We start from the raw sequence: 23356 nt of genomic DNA on the forward strand, positions 1-23356 counted from the left end.
TGGCTTGATACCTGCCCTGCCCCTGCCTTGCCCTAACCCAGCCTCTGCCTTCCTTAGGATCCCAGGAACCTGGAACTCCACTCCTCTCAGATCCACCTCAAAATCCATGCCCCAGGAACATCTGCCGAAGAAAGACCTATTCACCACCCCCTAGACCCAGAAGGGCCTCCCTCTCCCACCTCTCCAGCCACTCCCCTGTCCTGCCCTCCCCTGACTCCTTTGCTCTGTCCAGACCAGGACTGATTATTAACCCAGAACCCCAACATGGGCACTACAAGAATGCGGGCAGTGGGCTGGGATGGCACAGAACAGTCTGTCTGTCAGTTGGGACAAGTCTGCCACCATGGACACCACTGTGAGCTCCAGCATTTCTGCCAGGACCCCCACGCCTCCCCTCCCATCGGATCTCATCAAGAATGCTGCAGACATCACAGTCATTGTCATTTACTTCGTGGTGGTTATGGCTGTGGGGCTGTGGGTATGTGGGGGACCCAGGGGCAGGGGAAGGGCAGGAGAACATGGACAGTGAGAGCTAAGGGGGTAACTGTAAGACCTAGGACAAGTCATTCACCCTTCTGAGCCCTTAAACTGAGGGCATAAGACTAGCTGAGTTAGCTTTCCAGTTATGCCATTCTCTGTTTCAGGGGCCCTTTGAGCTCTGACAGTCTGTTCTAAGTTTCCTCCCAGCTCTGACAGACATTCAGTGCTCCCTGTTCTAAGAACCCTCCCAATGTGGACATGCTATTTTCTAAAGGGTGGATCTGATCCTGTGTTTAAAGGTCTTTCTGGCTAGAGAGTCTATGATCCTATGACTTGGAGAGGACAGATGCATGGGAAAGAGGGGTGCAGGGAGGGAGCAGGGGAGCCAGGGAGGTGGAAAGCCCAGGCTGAGACAGTGCTCTGCTGTGGCAAGGAAGAGGGACTGGGGAGGCAGAGAGAAGGCAAGTGAGGGGGAGTTTCTGGGCTAGCAGAATAGTTCAGAAATTTGGGGAAGGAGAAGCAAGAGCTAGTTTGTGTGACTAAGAATCACTGAGGCAGCAGGGGATGGGAAGGTAGTGGAGGCAGGGGCTGAGTCTATAGCAGAGGGGACCCAAGGAGGCCAGGCTAATGATAAGCTAGGAACTGGGGGGTGAGAGAAGAGGGAAGGGACTTGGAGAAAGGGCCATCTATCGGAATGATGTGAGGTTCTGGGAATGGTGGTGGGGAAGCAGAAGGTAAGAGAGCTCAGTGAGGCAGAGAGGGGGCATAGGGTCCGCAAGAGGGCTGGAGAATTTACAGAAGGGTAGAAAGTAGAGTGTGAGGGTCTGGGCACCAGAACCAGGGAAGGCAGGAAAGGGGTTTGCCCAGTGGCTCAGGATCAGGTGCAGAGCTGGGAGGCCATGTTCCTCAAAAGCTAACAGGTGTTCCATGTTCAGGGACTGAAAGAAGCCAGCTTGGGCTGCCAGGCCTTCAGTGCCCTGTGGATCCCAGTGAGAATGGGCAGGATGCCTAGGGGTCTGAGGCTCCAGCAGGGTCTAGAAGTCAGTCGCCTGGCAGCCAGCCTTTCAGACACCAGTAACTCTTTCCGGTTAACTCTGGGAGGCTCAGAAGATGAGGGAAGTGAGAATTAACTCTTTAGGAACCACTGAGGACCTTTTCCCCAGGAGTCAGTGATAGTTCTGAATGAATTACTTAGGAATTGTCCAAATCAGACAGGGCTATGGCTCTAACCCATCTGGGACCCTAGGATCATCACAGTCTCATTGACTAATTGCAGAAGAGACCTTAGAAGTCACCAAGTCTAACCCCCCTCCATTTGCAGATGGGAAAACCAAGGCACAGGGAAGTCACACAATGTATCATCTGACTCCTGGCCTGCTTTCCTCTATCATGCTATCCCCTCATGCTTTGCTCCAGAGCAAACTGAGATGCAGAGCAGTGAGGTCACCTAGGGAGGTAGCAGCAGAGCCAGGAGCAGAGAACTCATGTCCCTTGGTTCCCAGCTCTGGGCTCTGGCTATTGGAGCCCACAGCACCAGGACATGGAGCTATCCCTATGCCAGGTTGGAGTCCAAAGCAGCTAGTCCATTGATGGGACTCGGTCTTCTGTCCCACCCCAGGGACCTTTGCCCCCAGCATCCACCGCTGATGGTGTTTTCCTGGGGTCAAGTCTTCCTGGATATACTCTGTTAATCTCTTGGCCTTTCCTCAGATCATCTGCTCTCTCCTGCCTCTGAGATGTTTACACATTTCCAATGTTCATGCCTCATTAATGGCCATTTAGTCCAATGCTGACCATTTCAGCTTTTATTCCCGCTCATAAACCTCATTTTCTATAGCCTGCCGTTTCACTTTATGGCCCCCATAGCCTTCAGTTCGCATTCTTTTTGCCTGGAGATCTTGAGAAGAACATCTCCTATGAGAGATGCTATCTGGCTGCCTCTCAGAGGAGGATCCTGGCCTCTCCCCTGTCCTCTGCCGGCCTGCAGCCCATAAGTCCTTCTTTCTGGGTTTTCTCTCACTTTGTCACATGGATAATGTCCCCTCAGTGCCTCAGTGTGTTCCCACACTGCCAGCATCTTCTTCCTTAGTCCTTTGTATTGCTTTGGATGAACCTCTCTTAGCTTTCCTACTGCTGATGTTTAGAGGTTTAGGGGTGCTGGGACCCCAAAATCATGACATGCAGGTCCTTCCCAAATGAATTCAGCCCAACCCTTCTTTCAGCCAAAGACAAGGTTTATTAAAGATCAGCCATATTGGTCAAACTTTTAAGGCATCTAAACATTTGTGACACTCGTAAAGATGAATGGGCATGAGAAAGTCTTGGCTCCAAAATGATGGCCAGGATGGATTTTATATAGGGAAAGACTATGGGAGAGATCTAGGAGTGGCCAAGTAGTTTGGAATTATTGGAGAAGGGTCTAGGGAGGATATAGATGAGAGTGACTGGGAGGTTGAATGGGATCTAGATAGGATCTAGGATGGGAAGTAGGCAGGGGCCATCTGGGCAGTAATAGACAATGGAAGGCTAGGCTCAATTAGGGTAACAAAGAATTGGGAGATTGGCTGTGGTGATAAGGAAAGGCCAGTTGATAGGACTATAGCTTCAGAAAACCACCAGCAAGTTAAAGGAAAGTTCAAGGAAGCATTTTTTGGGGAGCCCTTCTTGGACCTATACCCCATCACTGCCAGCATATTGTGTAGATTACAGAATGAGAGCTGGGAGTTACCTTCAAGGCCATCTTAGTCCTTCCTCCTCCCCCACAATTTTACAAGGAAGAAGCTCAGGACAGAGAGGCAGTATGGAGTATTAGGTAGAAGGCTGGTCAGGGAAGGTCTAGGTTAAAATCTTACCTCTGACAATTAATAGCTGAGTCACTCTTTGGGGTCACTATCCTTATGTGTAAAATGAGCTAAATGTACTACATGGCCTCTGGGTCCTTTTAACTTCTAAGTTCAGGCTCCTAGAGGAAGTGACTTATACAAAGTCACAGTGGTAGAGTGAGGTAAGTGGTCCAGATGGGAAGAGAACCCAGATTCCCTGGCTTCTAACCTAGTACAGCTTCCATTCCTTTTGAGGACATGAGTGTCCTAGAGTTAGTTATATGTTAGGAAAGGAAACATTTATAAAATGCTTACCATGTGCCTGGTATCTTGGTAAGCACTTTCTAAATCATTTCCCATTTTATCCTCATAACCACCCTTGGAGATAGGTACCATTATTATTTCCACTTTACAGTTGAAGAAACTGAGGCAGGCAGAGGTTTGGTGACTTGTCTAATGTCACACAGCTAGTGCCCAAGTTTGGATTTGAACTCAGGTTTTCCTGCCTCCAGGCCCAGCCTCCTATCCACTGAGCCACCCAGCCACCTCTCAGTTAGCATCACAGACAATAGGAGATGGCTAGGACCTCAGAGACCACTCTATTCCCTTCAACAAGCATTTTACAGGTGAAGGAAACTGAAGCCCAGGGAGATTTAGTGACATGCTTGCTCAAGGTCATCTAGGCACTAGGCCTCAGGGGTGACATTGATCATAGGGTGGAAAATTTAGAGCTGGGAGGGATCTCCGAAGTCATTGAGTCCAATCTCTCCATTTCACAGATGAGGAAAACTGAGGCCCAGGGAGGTTAGGGAAGGAATCCAAGGTTACCTAGGGAATAAGTAGCAGACCCAGGATTCAAAGCCTGGCCCCCAGATTTCAAATGTAGTGCTCTTTTGACTATGCATTAGGAAGATGGCAGTGGGAAGGAGGAATCAGAGGGCAGAGGGACTGAGGGCCAACTGGCTTGGAATTCACTTGGAAGCTTCATTGTGATCCAGATGCATGGGCTGGCTGACAATAAAGTAAACAGGGGCAGGGGTGGGGTGGCCCTGAGGAGGAGGCAGTAACAGGAGACAGCGAGATACTGCTGGGGGCGGGTCGTGAGAGATCTGAGAGTCTATGCATGAGGTGATAGGAAGCAGGAAGGCAAGCCAGAGGAGGCAGTCAGTCAGTGAACAAGCATTTATTGAGCACTTACTGTGTTCAAGGCACTGTGCTAAGCACTGGGGATAGGCCCTCAAGGACCTCCCTTACAAGGAGACAATCTGAGTATTAGATCTATAGAGTCCATGAAAGGTCAGCTCAAAGGGAAGGCACTAGCACTGGGAGCCTTGGAAAGGCCTCCTGCCCAAGTGCCATTGGAGATGAGACCCGAGGAAGTGAGGAGTGAGAGCATGCCAGGTATGGGGAACAGCCAATGCAGAGGCACAGAGGTGGGAGAGAAAGAACATGTAGTTGAACTCATGTTTATTAATTGTCTTCTATGTGTAATAGAATGCCAGGCCTGGAGTCAGGAAGACTCATCTTCCTGAGTTCAAATCTGGCCTCAGACACTAGCTGTGACCTGGGGTAAGTCACTTAACCCTATTTGCCTCATTTTCCTCATCTGTAAAATGAGCTGGAGAATGAAATGGTAAACTACTCCAGTTTCTTTTTCAAGAAAACCCCAAATGGGGTCCTGGAGCATTGAGCACTACTGAAAAATGACTGAACAATCTTTGTGCAATGCTTAATGTCTGTTCCCTACTGGTGGTAGAGTGGATCGATGTCTGAAGCTAGAGTTTAAGAGGACTGAGGATATGGAATTGGAGAGCTGGGAGGGGCCTTAGAACAGAGGATGGCAGAATTAAGAGGGGCCTTAGAGCAAGGAATGTCAGGGCTGGAGGGCCTTAGAATAGGGGATGTCAGGGCTGGGAGGGGCCTTAGAACAGGGAATGTCAGGGCACAGAAGCCAAGTTTCCCAGAAAAAAACCAAACTAACAAGGAAGTCCTTCTAATGCAGGGATCGCTTGGGCTAAGTCCTGAAGGGAAGCTGAATATGAGGCACCAGGGAAACTCTAGCTCTTTCCAAGTACCCATATCTTCTGGGAAGAAGGGCCTCTGTGCCAACACCAATCCCCATCCTGAACTCTCCCTACATAAAGGGTTTGCCTGGATAACATTCACCCCAGTGGTTCAAAAGTTGATTTAACTTGCCCCAGGTGGGCCTCATTTTCCAATAGAAAAGGTCTAAGAGTCCACAGGTGGAGGCCAGTCAGTCAGTCAATAAACATTTGTTAAACACCTACTGTGTTCTAAGCACAGCCAAGAGTCGGGGATATAAAGAAAGGCAAAACACACAGTCTAATAATGGAGACAACGTGCAAGCTCAATGTACACAGAAGGTATAGACAGGATAGATTGGGGACGATCAGTATGGACAAGGCACTAGAATTAAGAAGGACTGGAATAGGCTTCCTATAGCAGGTGACGTTTCCAAAGCTGTGGGGAGGGGCAAGGGCAGGGTAGTGTAGTGGGGAGAGAGTCTTGGATAACTCAGGAGACCTTAGTCCTTTCCTCCAGTTTTCTCCCTAACTAGCCAAATGTTCTTTGATCAATTCCATTCTCTGGATCTTGGTTTCATCTGAGAAATGGGGAGAGTAATCATCTTCCCACTACTCTCCCAGAGATTTTTGGGAAGACCAAGTGAAAGATAGATAAAAAGAAGTTTTGGAAAGTCTGAGATCTTGCCAATGTGTCCATGCTTCCAGATGGTAGACCATCCACACCTGTTCATCTTGTCTTGACTCTTACCCACTCACTCTCATAAATTAATCCCAGAGGGTTATTGGACAAGTAGATCTCAAATTTAGGGTGTCAGCAGCTTGATTCTCTACTCACTGCAGTCCCTGAAAAAACTGAAAGATCCCCCAGTACGACCAAAGGCCATCTTGTATCTTTGTTCCATGGTCTGCTGTGGCTGAACAATTCATTGCGTCCTGGTGATGAACCCGTTTGTGCTTGGCTTGGCTAGCTGCTGGACAGCAGACACAGTTGTCTATTGCCAGCCCTGTACCCAAAGTCTTTCTAGCTCGGTAGGACCTGTGGGGACCCATACACCATTGGTGTAGCCTTTAAAGGCCTGTGTTCATTGCCACATCACCATGGCGGATCAGAGTAGGATTTTGTGGAGTCGAGGTGGGGTGTGATATGGAATGAGAAGGTGGTCTGCTTTCTGTGGATCTCATGAGATTCTTCTGAATAGCTATTATACTTCTGATCTTATCCTTCTAGGCTATGCTGTCAACCAGTCGTGGGACTGTTGGAGGCTTCTTCCTGGCAGGCCGGAACATGGTGTGGGGGCCGGTGAGTGTTACCAGAGATGGTCCTTAGTTAAAATAGATGATCCTCTTTTGAGGACTGGGCTGTGTTTCAACTTGTTCAATTCTAAAGAATCTCTGTGTGGGGGTAGCTAGGTGGTGCAGTGGATAGAGCACTGGCCCTGGATTCAGGAGGACCTGAGTTCAAATCAGGACTCAGACACAACACTTACTAGCTGTGTGACCCTGGGCAAGCCACTTAACCCCATTGCCTAGCCAAAACAAAACAAAAAGAATTTCTGTGTGCATATATAAATATAAATTAATATACCATATAAGTAAATACTGTATCATATATATATACATATACATCTATATGTATATGTATGTGTGTATATAGATGGAGAGATAGATAGTCTGGATATTCATCAAAATGGGCCAACGTAAGTGGTACATTGATTCAATTCTCCAGGTAACTCAGTGCTCTAGCCCTGCTGTCCTCTGAAGCAGTGCAGAGGGTTTCCATTCTACACCATCTCCCATTTTCTTCTGCCCACTAGAAAGAGACTGAGGGCAGGGACCTGTGGAATTGGGTGGGGAGAGGTGACTAGGAGCAAGGAGCAAAAATGAGAGTTTGGCTTGCAATCATAGCATCTGAGATTGAGAGTTGGAAGGGACCTTATCACTCATCAGGTGCAATGCCTACATTTCACAGATGAGGAAACTGAGACCCAGGGATGCCATAGAATCATAGATCTAGCACTGACCTCAGAGGCTCTCTCTTCCACCCTCCTCATTTTACAACTAAGGCCCATAAAAAATCAAGGGACTCACTCAAGGTCACTCTGATTCCAGAGCCATTGGCTTCTTTTACTGAACCATATTGGAAATGTTCCTTAAAGAGGCTCAATATTAAAAAAAGGGAAGAATCCTGAAGCGAATCCTTCTATAGGATGACATCTGCATCTCTTGGAAGCAGTCCCTCCCTGATTTATTATTTTCTGGTATGAATTTTTATGGGTCCTGTTTTCTTAATCCTCTTTAAAACATGACTTGTGGTTAAACAGTGAAGGACATTCCAAGGTAAACCTTGTCCCAGGTGCCCAATTGGCACCTAGGGGAGGCAGAGTGTGTAAGAGGGCTGGTCCCTCTCTCCTGCTGCTCATTCATCCTTCAGAGGGTTCCCTGTGTTTCACACTCCCATTTCCTCCCAGAGGAGAAAATCTTCGTTAACCTTCGCTTCCTACAAGCAAATGATTTCCAGGGGAGGACAAAGTCAACCAGGGTTAACGTTGGAGTTTGTTTGTAGAAATGTGTAACTGAGTACACCCTCTTCACTGATCCCCTGAGTGAGGCACTGGCCTGGGGAATCAAAAAGAGGGGAACCATCAGAAACTTCATGGGAGTGAGGGATCATGGGAGTGTGGAGGTAGATCATCAAATTCAACCCCCTCATTTTATAGATGAGGAAACTGAGTCTTCCCAGGGAGTGGAAGTGACTTGCCCAAGGTCACACAGATAGCCTTTAAATTTCAGAGCAGAGATTCTAGCTGAGGTCTTCTGATTACAAATCTAAGACCCTTTCCCCTGTAACACAATGTCTCTCTAGCCAGGATATAAGTGAAAGGCAACATGCTGAGGTGAACAGAACTGTGTGCATATCGTGTCTCCCAATAGAATGGAAGCTCTTGAGGGCAGAGACAGTTTCACTTTTGCATTTGCATTGTCAGTGCTTGGCCCATATTAGGTGCTTAATAAATGTAATAAATGCTTGCTGATTGGAAGAAAGAAGGCTAGGCAGGCTAAGAGCTTGAGAGGATTAGGATATTAATTTCTTCTCTTCCACCAGTTCTGTTGGGAGCTAAGAAAGCAAGGCAGAGGTAGGTACCCTGGGGAATCAGCCAGAATGGGGTGGGAATCAGGGTCCTTAGGGACCCCCAATATGATGTTACACAGATCCAAAGGTCCAAGGCTTTTACCCAACAATGGCCAAATCCTTCCAGATTTCTTCCTGGCCTGAAGCCTGGGGCATTAGTGGTGAAGATATTGACACTGAAAGACTAAGGGGTGCTGGTGGGGGTGGGGTCCCAAGAGGATTCTCCATCTTGGAATTTTTCTGCTCAACAAAGAAGCCTGACATTATCTTTTCATGCCCCACTCAACACTTATTAGATTAAGGTAAACATGCTCTTCTCAGATCAGTTCTCTGCTTTTTTGAAGTTTCATGGAGGTTCAGATGAATACTTAGATACTCAAAGAGTTGTTAAGTTCAGTCTTTTTTCAGTCATATCTGACTCTTCATGACCCCATTTGAGGGTTTTTTGGCAAAGATACTGGAGTGGTTTGCCATTACTTTATTTCACTTAGAGCTAAAAGGACCCTTATAGATAATCTGATTCAAGAGAAGTCATTGAACAGAAAAAACAGCCCCAGAGAGTATAGATTTGCCCAATGACTAGAGCTGAAACTAGGGTGGTACAGTTAGGCATTGTCCCAAGGCACCAAAGTTTATTGTTGTTTAGTTGTTTTCAGTTGTGTTCAACTTTTTCTGACTCCTTTTGAGGTTTTCTTGGCAAAAATACTGGAGTGGTTTGCCATTTCCTTCTCCATCTCATTTTACAGATGTGGAAACTGAGACAAATAGGGTTAAGTGGTTTGCCCAGAGTCACACAGCTGGTAAGTGTCTGAGGCCACATTTGAACTCAAGTCTTGCTGATTCCAGGTTTGGTGATCTAGTCACTCTGCCACTTATTTATTATATCCCTTATTATTAGCAACAATAACAATATTGTGTCCAGCTATCTATCATTTATGTATTCATCCATCCATCCATCCATCCATCTATCTATCTATCTATCTATCTATCTATCTATCTATCTATCTATCTATCTATCTATCCATCTATCTATCTATCCATCCATCTGTGTATCTATGTATCTATTGATCCATCTATCTATCTATCTATCTATCTATCTATCTATCTATCTATCTATCTTTTATGCATCATAGTTGGCAGGGAGCTGCACTTGGAATCAGGAAGACTTGGGTTCCAAACCTGCCTCCATCACATATTGGTTGTGCACTCACTTCACCTCTCAAGGCCTCAGACAACTCTCTAAGACCAACGTCCAGAGAAAGCAGTGATCTGTCTGCATTGGTAGATTGAATCTCCATACCAACGGTTTCCTTACACCAATGAAATCATAGGTCTGGTCACCACCCTTCGCCCCAACACAGCAACCTCACTTTTGGTCTTTCAGATTTGCCAAGCACTTTCCTTACAGTTAGAGTGTTCATGCCCTACAATGTAAGGGGCAGAGATCATGCCTTGCATTGTTTTTGTGGTCCTCATAGTATCCTGTACATAGTTGAAGCTTGGTTAATATTTGTTGAAACCAGTTGGACTCCAGAGCCTCTCTGGGCATGGTGGAGAAAGTCCTTCTAGGTTGAATCTGGGGGTTTATTTGGTTTGGACCTTTTGAAAGTACCCAGGGCTTATTGGAATACTAGGGTACTTCTTGGACCTGGGGAATTCCCAGACCTGGTTGGTGGAGAGAGGTCTAGCCCAGCATGAACCACTGGAGAGGAGATCTGATTGACAGCCATAGGGGCCTTCTCTTCCCTGAGGACTGGGACCTGAAGCTAGCTAGCAAGGGTCAGTCAGTTGCTGGGGTCTGGGCTTGAGTGGCAGCTGGAGTTAGGAGGGTTAGACTAGGTTTCAAGGTCAGAATTAGATCTGGGTCTGGCCTGGAGAAGGGGGAAGGAAGAATCTGAGGAAGGTAGCATGGTATACGTGTAAAGTCTCCTGGACTTGTTGCCAGGGGACCTGAGTTCAAACTCACTTACTGTGTGACCCAGGGCCAGTCACTTGATCTTTGGGAACACATATATAAAATAAGCACAATAGTGCTGAGAAAAAAGCGCTGAATTTGGAGTCTGGACACTTGGTTTCAAACATCGGGGAGGAAATAAGCATTTTTATAACATCTACCATATGCCGGGCACTGTGCTAAGCACTGTTACAAATATCTCATTTGATTCTCACGACAACCCTTCCATGTAGGTGCTCTACTATCTACATTTTATGTTGGATAAAACGGAGGCAGACAGAGGTCGTTATTTGCTACCAGGGATCACGGAAGGCATTCTGGATGCCTGGATCCTGGATGGGACTTGATTTGACCTTCAAAGGCTGACTGTCCAATAAGAGGCAGCAGCCAGCTCTTGGGACCAGAAAGGTAGAATCCTAGAAACCTGGAAATTCAGGGCGTGAAGGAACTTTGTGAGCCCCAGCCTAACTGTCCTTGTTGCCCACTTGAGTCATTTACTACCTCTCTGATGTTGTAGGTAAAACCTCCCTGGGCGTCAATGTTTTCCTCTAGAAAACGAGGAGGTTGAACTAGAAGGACCCTTCCAACTTTGGACCTAGGAATCTGTACAATTCTAGTACTTCGAAAGGGTTGTGAATATCTAATGTCAGCTGAAAAGGGAAGCTCTCAGGATGTGTTGCTAGCCAGGGTCCTGAAGGGTTTATATAACTGATACGGGGGTTAAGGGTCTTAAAGTAATGATGCTTTTGAATTCTGGGCACTCCAGGGTGAAAGCCTAGGTAAGAGAGCTCCTAGGCTCCCCAAGACCTTCGTGCCATGCCTCAGACACAAACAGATCTTTAAATACCTGGCTGTATGGGAAAATTTCCTTGTTAAGTAGCACACAACTGTACAGGAGTTCCAGTGACACCCCCTACCCTGTCTGCTGCCTTGAACCAGAGGTATGGAATGGTTTTTAGAGATACTATGGTCTAGCAATAGTTCTGCAAGATCAAATTCCATCTCTTCTACTTACTTCTTATGTGGGACCTTGGACAATTCACTTACCCTCTCCTTGCCTCAGTTTCCTCCTGGGTAAGATGAGGAGGTTGGAATAGGTGCCCTTTAAGGTCCCTTCTAGCTCTAAAGCTACAAACACATTTTACAGAAGAGAAAACTGAGGCTCAGATGGAGGAAGTGACATATCCTTGGGCATACAGCTAGTTGGTGGGGACAGGAAATCTCAGAATCCTGGTGTCCTTGCTTCTAATCCAGCAATGATTCCCACCAGCCTGAGAAGCCTAAACTTTATTAAAGGAGTCATAGGGAGATATTAAGGGACTGATAGGTGGTACAGTGGATAGAATGCTGGCCCTGGAATCAGGAAGACTCATATCCCTGTGTTCAAATCCGGCTTCAGACTAGTTGTGTGACCCTGTTTGCCTTAGTTTCCTCATATGTAAAATGAGCTGGAGAAGGAAATGGTAAACCACTTCATTGCCAAGAAAACCCCAAATGGGGTCACAGAGAGTCAGACATGACTGAAAAATAACTGAGAAGGGGAGCTTTTGAGGGTAGTGGAGCAAGGAATGAGGTAATCAGAACTGGATGTAGAAAGACGGCCCTGGAAGTTTTTCCAAGTGGAGCAGTGGGCTGAATCCAACAAGATGAAACCTAATGAATATGCTGATTACCTTCAAATTATTTTGTGTCTATGCTGTTGGCATGTTGTTCCACCCCCCTCCCCCATTAGCCTCCTCCCCCCAGTGCTTAGTCCAGTGCTTGGAACACAACTGACCCTTAACAAATGCTTTCTGACTTGATTAATAGAGATGAATGTAAGGTCTTGCCCTTGGGCGCCAAAATCCAGTTTACAGGAACCAGAGGAGAGCGGTGTGGCAAGAGTCTGAGGCTTTAGTGGACAGTAGGTCCAGTCTGAGTCGGCAGGATGATGTAGCTGCCAGGAAAGTGAATTTGCTAGTGAGCTAACGAGGGGACAGTCCCATTGTCCTCTGCCCTAAATCTACCATGTTGGGAGGATCGTCTTTCACTCTGGGTGTTGCAGTTTAGGAAGCTGGTGAGAGGCCAGAGGAAAGTGACCAGGATTTACACAGGGTCTCTAGATCATAGCATAGGAGGTTCAATGAAAGGAATTGGGAATATTTAGCCCAGAGAAAAGAAGGCTCAGGGACACCATAACATCTGACTTAGGTATTTGAAAGGCGGTGATATGCAACCTTCTCTTTCTGAATCCAGAAAGCTGGACTAGAAGTAATTAGTGCAAGTTGCAAAGAGACATATTTAGGCTTGAAATCAGGTTCCAACTCCCAGAGCTATCCCAAAGTAGAGTGGACTAGCTGGGAAGTAGTGAGCTCCCCATCTTTGGAAGTCTTCTAGCTGAGGCGGCATGACCACTCACTGGGGGCATTGTAAAAGAAAATCCTTTCAGATGTGGGTTAGGTTAGGTGCCTCTAAGGTCCCTTCCAACTATGAAATACAATCAATTCGGAGTGGATTGGAGGAGAAGAGACATGGAGGCAAGGAGGTTCATTTCAGAGGCTATTGAAACAAGCTAGGCAAGTAAGAATGACTGTCTGATTTGGGGGTGGGGGGTGGGAGTGGGAATGCCCAGGGATGAATATGAAGGCCATAGTGAAGGAAAGGTCTCCAGGGCTTGGGGGGAGGAAAGGAAGAAGGGGGAATCAAGGGTGACTCCAGGGTTCTGAGCCAGAGCAAATCATAATCATGCTAGCTAGCAAACCTCTCGCTCCTATAGTGCTTTAAGGTTTGCCATTTTGTTTTTAATTAAAATTTTTGATAGTTTTTGTTTTTCAATCACCTTCATTTCCAAATACAAGTTGTACCAAAAGTCTTAGTGCAGTTTGAATTTATTAAAGATTTAAGGGAAATAGGAAGGAAAAAAACACTTGTATGGTCCCCACTATGTGCTAAGTGGTTTTTACAAATATTATCTCATTTGATCCTCGGACAGCCATGGGAGGTAGATGCTATTACTATTAGATTATTATTTACAGTTGAGGAAACTGAGGCATATAGAGGTGACTAGTCCAGGGTCACACAGTGTCTGAGGCTGGATTTGAACTCATGTCTTTCTGGCTCCAGGCCAACTTGAAGATTTAATATATTAAATATATCTCGTCTGCCTCTCCTTCCCAGAGAGATATTCCTTATACCAAAGAACGAAAGAGAAAAAAGAAATAAAGCAATTAAATGAAAATACCCAATGCACCAGCATAGTCTGACAATATGGTTCCACAAGCATAGTCCCCCACCTCTGCAAAAGAAGGAAGAGAGGCACATTTAGAGAAAAAAAGTCGCATATTTAGGGCCAGGCTCTAAGGCTTCCAAAGACCTTGATGTAGGTAGTGCACGCTGATCATCCCCATTTTAAAGATGAGTAAATTGAAGCTCCCATGGGTAATGTGATGAACTTCCAATTACATGGGTAGGAATTGCTCAAGACAGGATTTGAACCCAGGTTTCCTGTGATCTCTTTATTACTTCTCCTTATAAGAAAAGTGACAGAAACCACCACAGAATCACAAGACATGGGAGCTGGAAAGGAGCTCAGAGAGCATTAAAGGCAGATCCCTTACTTTATAGAAGAGGAAACAGCCCCAGAAAGGGGAAGTAACTTACCTAAGGGCATATAGCTAAGCAATCAACCAAGCCACATATATTTATTTAGTGTCTCCCCTGTGCCAGGCGCTGTCCTTGGTGCTGAGAGGGCAACAACAAAGAAGAAATAGGTCCTGCCCTCCGGGAAATTACATTTTAATGGGACAGGGGACACAACATAGATATATACAAAATGCACAGAGAACAGAAACAAGCCAGAAGAGGACTGAGCTAGAATTCAAACTCAAGTCTTCTCACTCTAGCTCTGAGCTCTTTCCATGACATCATATGAGAAGCTGGAGGGAGCCACCATCCCATGAACCTGGCTGAGCAAGCCCTGGTCAGATCCAGAGCTGTCACAATGCTCAGCTGGGGAGAAGGGAAAACTTCGAGGAATTTTCCCATCAGAGGTGGTTACAGTCCAGGGTGCCCATTGGACCCTAGAGCCAAAGCTGAGGGAGAGGGAATCACGAGAATTAGGGATTAACTGGGAGCAGTTAATCATTGCTGGTAATTGCACCCTTAATCATCTAGCATTAAGATTAATAATTCATCCAGAGGTAAAGGTGATAGTGGGAAGATAATAGTCAGATATAGTGCAATACTGTTATGGCCTATACCTCTGAACTATGGCCTCTGTAGGGACCAATCCTGACTAAAAGAATGACAGCTGAGTATCAAGCAATCAACAGTCATTTATTAAGCCCTTACTATGTGCCAGGCCCTGTGACAATAAATGAAGACAATGAAGGAACCCAGCCCTACTCAGAAGGATGTTACAATCTAACAGGGCAGACAAGCAGGACAGATGGAAGTGTATTCAGAATAGCTGTAAAGAGAGTAATTACAAGCACACACAACATAGTTGATGACAAGGTAGTTGGGAGAGAAGATACCAGCATTTGCGGGGATCATGAAAAGCTTCACAAAGAAGATAGCGCTTGAACTGAATCTTGAAGGAAGAGGGAGATTCTATGAGGTGGAGGTGAGGGGGGGAGTGCATTCCAGGGAGGGGACTTAGCCAGTGCAAAGCGTAGAGGAGGAGATGGGGTATTGTGCATAAGGAACAGAGAAAAAGCCATTTTGTTGGAATAATGGGTGTGAGCCAGGGAATGATGTCTAATGAGGCTGGAAAGGGAGGTTGGGGTCAGGTCATGAAGAACTCCAAAATCCAAACAGAAGAGTCACATTTGATCTGATTGAAGAGGAACATGGCCAGATCTATGATTAAGGAAGGAGGGGGAGATGAGATTGGGAGGCCATTTAGGAGGCTGTTACAGTAATCTTGATGATGACCTGGACTAAGGAGGTCAGCTGTGCGAGTAGAGAGAAGAGGTTGCATGCATTTGAGAGATGATTTTGTTGCTGAGTCGTTTCAGATTTTTCTGACTTTCCATGGCCCCATTTAGGGTTTTCTTCACAAAGAAGCTGGAGTGGTTTGGCTTTTATTCTCCAGCTCATTTGATAGATAAGGAAATTGAGGCAAACAGGGTAAAGTGACTCACCCAGAGTCACACAACTACGAAGCATTTGAGGCTGGATTTGAATTCAGGAAGATAATTCTTCCTGACTCCAGGCCCAGCGCTCTATGCACTGTACCATCTGGTAAAGAAATGTTACAGACATAAAAATGGCAAGATTGGGCAATAATTGTACATGCGGAATGAGGGAGAGTGAGGGTAATGCCAAAGTTAAACACCGAGGAGATTGGAAGAATGGTAGATTACCATGTACATAAGGTGTGGTGGCCAGAGAAGGAAGTTTTGGTTTGGGAGTTCCTGGGGAGCCATAGAGTTGTCTTGTGGTCACACCCTTTCCAGGAACAATAGTAATACCCATGGTAATTGGTTTCAGCCCAATGGAAATATGCAATACCAATACAAGTAATGAGACCAGTATTTGAATTCCATTGAAACTGCTCTCTAGCAATTTGGAACTATGCCCAAAGAGCTATAAAATTGTGCATACTCTTTCACCCAGCACTTCTAGGTCTGTGTCCCAAAGAGATCATACAAATGGGAAAAGGACCCACATGTACAGAAATATTTATAGCAGCTCTTTTTATGGTGGCAAAGAATTGAAAATTGAGAAGATGCCCATCAATTGGGGAATGGCTGAACAAGTTGTGGTATATGAATGTAATGCGATACTATTGTGCTATAAGAAATGATGAGCAAGCAGACTTGAAAGACTTACATGAATTAATGCTGAGTGAAGCGAGCAGAACCAGGAGAAAATTGTACACAGTAACAGCCACATTGTGTGATGACTAACTTGGATAGATTTATCTTTTCTTAGCAATGCGAGGATCTAAGACAATTCCAAAAGACTCATGATGCAAAATGCTATCCACAGTCAGAAAAAGAACGATGCAGTCTGAATGCATATGGAAGCAGACTATTTGCTCTCTCTTTTTTCTTTTTTGTTTCTTCTTTGTCGTGTGTAAGCAACATAAATTCTAAGAAGCTATTGGTGAACCAGAAAAACTTTTTATTAATGGCCTAACAAGGCTGGGTGAACCACGTGTGGGCGCACCTTATGTAAGGGAGAGCAAAGCTTTTCATTCGTTGGTCTGAATGTCAGTTCACTCCCTTGTTTCCCCATTGACTGAGTAATGCATGGTTTACAGCCTATCTGGAGCTTCTAATTGCACACGTGAGTCTCAGCCCCTAATTACATCTCCTATTCCCCCATTTCTTTGTCAACAGCCTACAGCTTCAATAACCCAGCAGCTACTCATCACCCCAATGAATGATATGCAGAAGCAACACTCCCAACCACATTTCCCACATCATGGTTCCTCCCATTGGTTCTGATTATTCTTTACAACATGACTAATGTGAAAATATGTTTAATATGAATATATATCAGATTGCACACTCTCTTGGGGTTGGAGGAGGGGATGGATGGGGAGAAAATTTGGAAGTTAAAATCTTATGGGGGCAGCTAGGTGGCACAGTGGTTAGAGCACCAGCCCTGGAGTCAGGAGGACCTGAATTCAAATCTGGCCTCAGACACATAACACTCACTAGCTGTGTGACTCTGGGCAAGTCACTTAACCCCAATTGCTCTCACCAAAAAAAAAATCTTATGAAAGTGAATGTTGTAAACTAAAAATAAATAAATTTAAAAAAACCCCTGCTCCCTACAAAGTTACTAATGACCGCTTAGTTGCCTAATCCAATGACCTTTGCTCAATCTTCATTCTCCTTGACCTCTCTGCAGCCTTTAACACTGTTGATCATCTTTTTCTTGAAACTCATATCTTTAAGGCTTTCAGGCACCACTCTCTCCTGGTTCTCCTCCTACCTCTCTTACTACCCTTTCTTTGTCTCCTTTGCTGGATCCTCATCCAGGTCATACCCATGAACTGTGAGTGTCTCTCAGGTTCTGTTGTGGGCACTCTTCCCTTTTCCCTCTACACTACTCCACTTGGTGATCTCATCATGGATTGAATTATAATCTGTATACTGGTGATTCTGAAATCTACCATTCTGGCTCTAAACCCTCTACTGACCTCCAATTTCACGTTTCCAACTGCCTTTCAGATGTCTTGAATATGGGAATATGTCCAGGAGACATCTCAAACTCAGCATAGCCTAAAGCAAATTCATTATCTTTCCCACCAAAATTTCTCCTCTTCCTTACTTCCCTGTTCCTGCCAGGGCAGTATCCTCCCACTAACCCCTCAGTCTGGAAAGCTAGGAGTCATTCTGAATTCTTCACTATCTCTCACCCCTCCCCACCATATCATATCCTTTGTCAAATCCTGTCCATTTTACCTTTGCAGCTTCTCTAGAATTGGCCCCCATCCTGTCCTCTGAGATGGCCCCCACCATGGTACAGGCCCTTGTCACCTCATGCCATAACTATTGCAATAGCTGCTGGGGTGGGAGCTGGTGCATTTGCTCTAAGTCTCTCCCCATTCCAATCCATTCTCCATTCAGTCACCAAAGTCACTAAAGCACAGGTTTGGGCATGTTATCCCATCATTCCCCCACCCCTGCTCTGCGCAAAAAACACCAGTGACTCCCTATTGTTTCCAGAATCAAATAAAAAATCCTTTCCTCGGCATTCAAAGCCCTTTGTTACCTAGCCCTCTTCTACCTTCCCAGTGTTCTCACTTCTTACTCGCCAGCACATACTCTTCAGTCCAGTGACACTGACTTCCTGGCTCTTCTACAAACCAGACCCTCCATTTCTTGGTTCTGACTGTCTCCCATGGCTGGAACACTCTCTGTCATCATCTCCAATTACTGGCTTCCCTGGATTCCTTCAAGTCCCAACTAAAATCCCATCTTTTTTCCCCCCAGAAATTCTTTTTAAAAATTAATTCATTTTGATTCATCAACAATCACTTCCATAACCTTTTGAGTTTTAAATTTTTCTCCCCCTCCCTCCCCACCTCCTTCCCCACGATGGCACACAATCTGATATAGGCTCTACATATACATTCCTATTAAACATATTTTCACATTAGTGATGTTGTAAGCAAGAATTAGAACCAATAGGAGGAACCACCAGAAAGAGGAAACAAAACACAATAGAAGAAAAAAAAATAGCAAATAGTATGCGTCGATCTGCATTCAAACTCCATAGTTCTTTCTTTCAATGTGGGTAGCATTTTCCATCATGAGGCCTTTGGAGATGTCTTAGATCTTTGTATTGCTGAGAAGGGTTAAGTCTATCAGTACTGGTCATCTCCCAACGTGGCTGTTACTGTGTACAATGTTCTCCTGGTTCTGCTCACTTCACTCAGCATCAGACCATACAAGTCTTTCCAGGTTTTTCTGAAGTCTGCCTGTTTATCGTTTCTTATAGCACAATAGTATTCCATTACATTCATATACCACAACTTGTTCGGCTACTCCCCAGTTGAGGGGCATCTTCTCAATTTCCAATTCTTTGCCACCACAAAAAGAGCTGCTATGAATATTCTTGTACATGTGGGTCCTTTTCCTGTTTGTATGGTTTCTTTGGGATACAGCCCTAGAAGTGCTATTGCTGGGTCAAAGGGTATGCACATTTTTATAGCCCTTTGGGTATAGTTCCAAATTGCTCTCCAAACTGGTTGGATCATTTCACAACTCCACCAACAATGCACTAGTGGTCCAATTTTCCCACATCTTTTCCAACATTTATTATTTTCTTGTTTTGTCATCTTGGCCAGTCTGATAGGTGTGATGTGGTACTTCAGGGTTGTTTTGATTTGCATTTCTCTAATCAATAGTGATTTAGAGCATTTTTTCATATGACTATAGATGGCTTTAATTTTTTCATCTGAGAACTGCCTGTTCATATCCTTTGACCATTTATCAATTGGGGAATGACCTGTGTTCTTATAAATGTGACTTAATTCTCTATATATTTTAGAAATGAGGCCCTTATCAGAGAGACTGGTTGTAAAAATTCTTTCCCAATTTTCTACTTTCCTTCTAATCTTGGTTGCATTGGCTTTGTTTGTGCGAAAGCTTCTCAATTTAATTTAATCAAAGGTAGCCATTTTGCATTTCATAATGTTCTTTATCTCCTGTTTGGTCATGAATTTTTCTGTTCTCCATAAATCTGATAGGCAAACTATTCCTTACTCTCCTGGTTTGTTTACAATATCAGCCTTTATATTTAAATCATGAACCCATTTTGACTTTATTTTGGAATCATGGTGTGAGATCTGGGTCTATGCCTAGTTTCTGCCATATTATTTTCCAGTTTTCCCAGCAGTTTTTGTCAAAGAGTGAGTTTTTATCCCAGAAGCTGGCGTCGCATCTTTACAGGAAGCCCTTCTCAACTCTTCTTACTTCTAGTGTTTTTTGTTATCCAGTACGTATTTGCTTGTTTGCACATATTTGTTTGTATGTTGTCTCTCTCATTAGATTGTAAGCTCCTTGTGGTCAGGGATTGTCCTTTTGCCTCTTTTTGAATCCCCAAAGCTTAGCGCAGTGCCTGGCACACAGTAGGTGCTTAATATTTATTGACTGATTAACCACTTGATGGGTCCTGAGTGTATTGATTTGATGATGGTTCTCAGAGGTGGGAAGGTGGGAGAGTATGTGGTGCTGATACATTTGGCAGGAAGGTAGCAGGAGTGAACCACATGGTCTGGGGAGTCAGGGAGCTCCCATGAAGTGGGTACCGTAATACTCCTTAGAGACTATCTCATCCAGCTCCCTAATTTTTCAGAAGAGGGAGGTGAGGCTCAGAGAGGGGAACGCAAGGTCCTACCATAAAGTTGTGGCAGAGTAGAACCTAGAACTTGGTGTGCTTGTGTTCTCCATGAACCATGCAACTTATCACTTAAAATCAAGACAGCTTTATTCTGTTCCCTGTTTCACACACATGCACCTTCTCTTCCCAACTAGACCATGAGTTCATTGGGGGCTTCTGCTGCAGCCTCCACAGCTTCAGCAAGCCTAGGGCTGGACACAGCGGGTGGTGCTAAGGAAGCACAGATTTTCTGATGGATTGTCTTCTGTCTGGCTCCTTCCTGCCCCTCCTGTCCCTGCCCTGTTCATAGCTCTCATCAGCATCATCTGAGAGTTCTCCTCATCCAGGTTAGCCCTGCTTTGGCCATGTCCTCACTCTCTTTCATGTCTCCTGATGGTGGCCAGAGCTCCAGTGAATGAATCTGTCATGAGATGATCTGCAAGTGTCCAGCATGAGGGATTCTGACCTTGACTTACCGTTTGCTTCCAGATTGGTGCCTCTCTCTTTGCCAGTAATATTGGCAGTGGCCAGATTGTGGGGTTGGCCGGAACTGGAGCAACATCAGGCATCGCCATAGGAGGCTTTGAATGGAATGTGAGTAAAAGACATGGAATGTTGGAGTAGGAGAGACAGCAAAATGTTGAAGCTTAGAGAGCCTTAGAACATGGATGCTAGAGCTGGGAAGGGTTTTAGAACAGGGAAGGGCAGGGCTGAGAGGACCCCTATAACAGAGAATGTCGGAGTTGGGAATGGAACTTATTTAGGCCAAGCTCCTCATTTTACAGAGGAGGAAATTAAGGCACAGAGAGAAGAAATGGCTCGGCATATGTCATGTAGCAAATTTGCGATATTAGCATGGTTCCTTCTATCTTCCTTTTGATGCCACAAACCCATCCTTTCAGCTCTTGTCAGTGGTGTGGGCCTTTTCTCATTAAACATTTGTCATTAGATTATCTTTGAAAAGCAAGGATGTAGCCTCATCTGGAGGTCAGAGGACTGTGGAAAGTTGTTGCTAGCCTTTGGTCTCTACTGAGAATGTGGAACCTTCTGAGTCCTTCTGCATTGCCCATCAAGTCCTGTCCCCATCAGGGACATTGAATAGGGAGCCCTCCAGCCTATTTGTTCTGTCCAAGACATTTTATCCCTACACTTCTTTATGGTCAAAGGGAAGGAGAGGCTGCGTGATATTGTACTGGATGCCAAAAGCCATCTCTGGGTCATCTGTTGACCCATCTTAGTTGAAACCCTCTGTGGTCATTGGATTTGCAGGTAATGCACAGGCCAAGATGGGAGACAAGTTGTGTCTGTTTTCTAAAGAATTCCTTCTTGGTTTCAGGCCCTGGTGCTTGTGGTTGTCCTGGGCTGGGTGTTTGTACCAATCTACATTAAGGCTGGGGTGAGTATTTGTACTCTACTACTTGGTTACCTACCTGCAAGTGTTGAAGGTATGCTGATAGAATCCAGGGAAACACGGTTGACTTTTCCCAGTGAGGTGGTAGAGAAAATTTAGCTTCTGGTCTTTGGCCCTGAGTTCCCAAGATATTGACTGGTCTAGAAACACAAGATTTCACTGATGGAGAGGACCTCAGAACCCATACAGTCCAATTTCTACCTGGATGAGAATTCCCTCATACCTAACAAATATTCATCTGGGGTCAGTGTGAGGGAAGCTACAAATTAGTGAGACAATGTCTGTGTGTGCATGAGAGAGGTGGTCTCCCCACAAGTGAGCTTGTGAATGCATGCAACCATTTAATATTTATGCATATATGTGGAAATGGGTGGGAGCGTGTGCCTACAACTGTGAATGTGTGTGAATGTGGAGGTGTTCACCTCCAATTGTGTTGATGTTTCAACTTGTGTAAGTGTGCACCTAACTGCTGATTTCAGAATTTTTGCCTGTGTCTGAGAGATTCTGGGCATGTGCTTGAAAGTATGAGTGTAAATGTGGGTGAGATGCCTGATAGAACTTTCCTATAAAAAACTTGACTGCTGTCCTTTCTCTTCTCTTAGGAAATGCTTAGTTGCTTCACCTGTTTGTTTTACTTTCTGGCTTGTCTCACCACCTGCCTTCTCCTTTCCTTGTGTTCTGCCCTTCAGGACCCTTCTTCCTTAATCTTTTTCTTCCTTCACATTGATCCCTCCATCTCCTTTCACATAGGTTGTTTTCTTTTGGCCTAGTCTCCAGTTCTCTCGAATTTCTCCTTCTCAAATTCAATCCCTGCTCTTCATCACAAGCCTAATCCCCTTCAGATCACAATTTCCTTTTTCTGCTTCTTCAGCATAAGCCTTTCTCTCTTCTGCTCTTCCCACAGAAGCTGGAAATGGTTATCGTGTGATTGTGGGAATATGTATATAAAACCCTTTGCTCTTCAGGATTCAGAGTGTACTCCCAATTATGCACCTGAAGAAACTTGTTTCTTTAGTATATTATCTTTATTATTTATATATAATGTATCATCTTTGTTCTCGATATGTAAATAGCCCACTGGGAATCCTCAGTCTCAGACAAAGAAGTCAGAACTAACTCTATCCCAGCCATGACTAAACTGGGGCCTGGGAACTCAGAATTAAGGATTGATGCCATCTTCAACAAGGGGGGGTTTCCTGTCTTTTAGACTTCTGTGCGATCTGTCTAGTACTGCTCTTATATCTTACATACATTGCAGGTGGTGACAATGCCGGAATACCTGAGGAAGCGATTTGGTGGGACACGCATACAAATCTATCTGTCTCTCCTTTCTTTGTTGCTTTACATTTTTACCAAAATCTCGGTGAGTTCCTCTCCCCTGACTACCCATTACAGTGAATGTCTTTGCTTTCAGCTAATTGTGTCCTCTGGCTGATGAGAATTAAGGTAAGCACACTGGTGGAGGCTCATGAGTTATACAATTTAGGAGTGCAGACCCACAGAGTTCTTTTGACCTGGTGATAGTCCGAGGATCATCTATGATACCACAACCTTGTGATATTTCCTCCTTCACTCTCCTTCTTTTCCTTCCCCTCCTTCCTATTCCCCTTCCTGAATAATTTCCATTTCTAGAACACAGAGAGATTTACAAAGTTCTTTCTCTATGACAACCCCTCAATGCAAGAATTGTTG

At 45.0% G+C, this 23356-nt stretch overlaps 1 protein-coding gene across 1 annotated transcript in view; it reads left to right on the plus strand.

Annotated features, from left to right (window-relative positions):
- Nucleotides 1–343: 343 nt before the first annotated feature.
- LOC110215343 (sodium/glucose cotransporter 1-like) overlaps nucleotides 344–23356 on the plus strand; it is a 61756-nt gene continuing 38743 nt past the window's right edge. Inside the window, exons 1-5 of the mRNA XM_020996715.2 lie at nucleotides 344–478; nucleotides 6576–6647; nucleotides 20743–20847; nucleotides 21590–21649; nucleotides 22923–23027. Of these exons, the coding sequence (XP_020852374.1) occupies nucleotides 344–478; nucleotides 6576–6647; nucleotides 20743–20847; nucleotides 21590–21649; nucleotides 22923–23027 (477 nt within the window). The remainder of the gene's footprint in view (nucleotides 479–6575; nucleotides 6648–20742; nucleotides 20848–21589; nucleotides 21650–22922; nucleotides 23028–23356) is intronic.

This window comes from Phascolarctos cinereus, unplaced genomic scaffold (assembly GCF_003287225.1).
Source record: "Phascolarctos cinereus isolate Bilbo 61053 unplaced genomic scaffold, phaCin_HiC Scaffold_4;HRSCAF=312, whole genome shotgun sequence".
Classification (NCBI taxonomy): Eukaryota; Metazoa; Chordata; class Mammalia; order Diprotodontia; family Phascolarctidae; genus Phascolarctos; species Phascolarctos cinereus.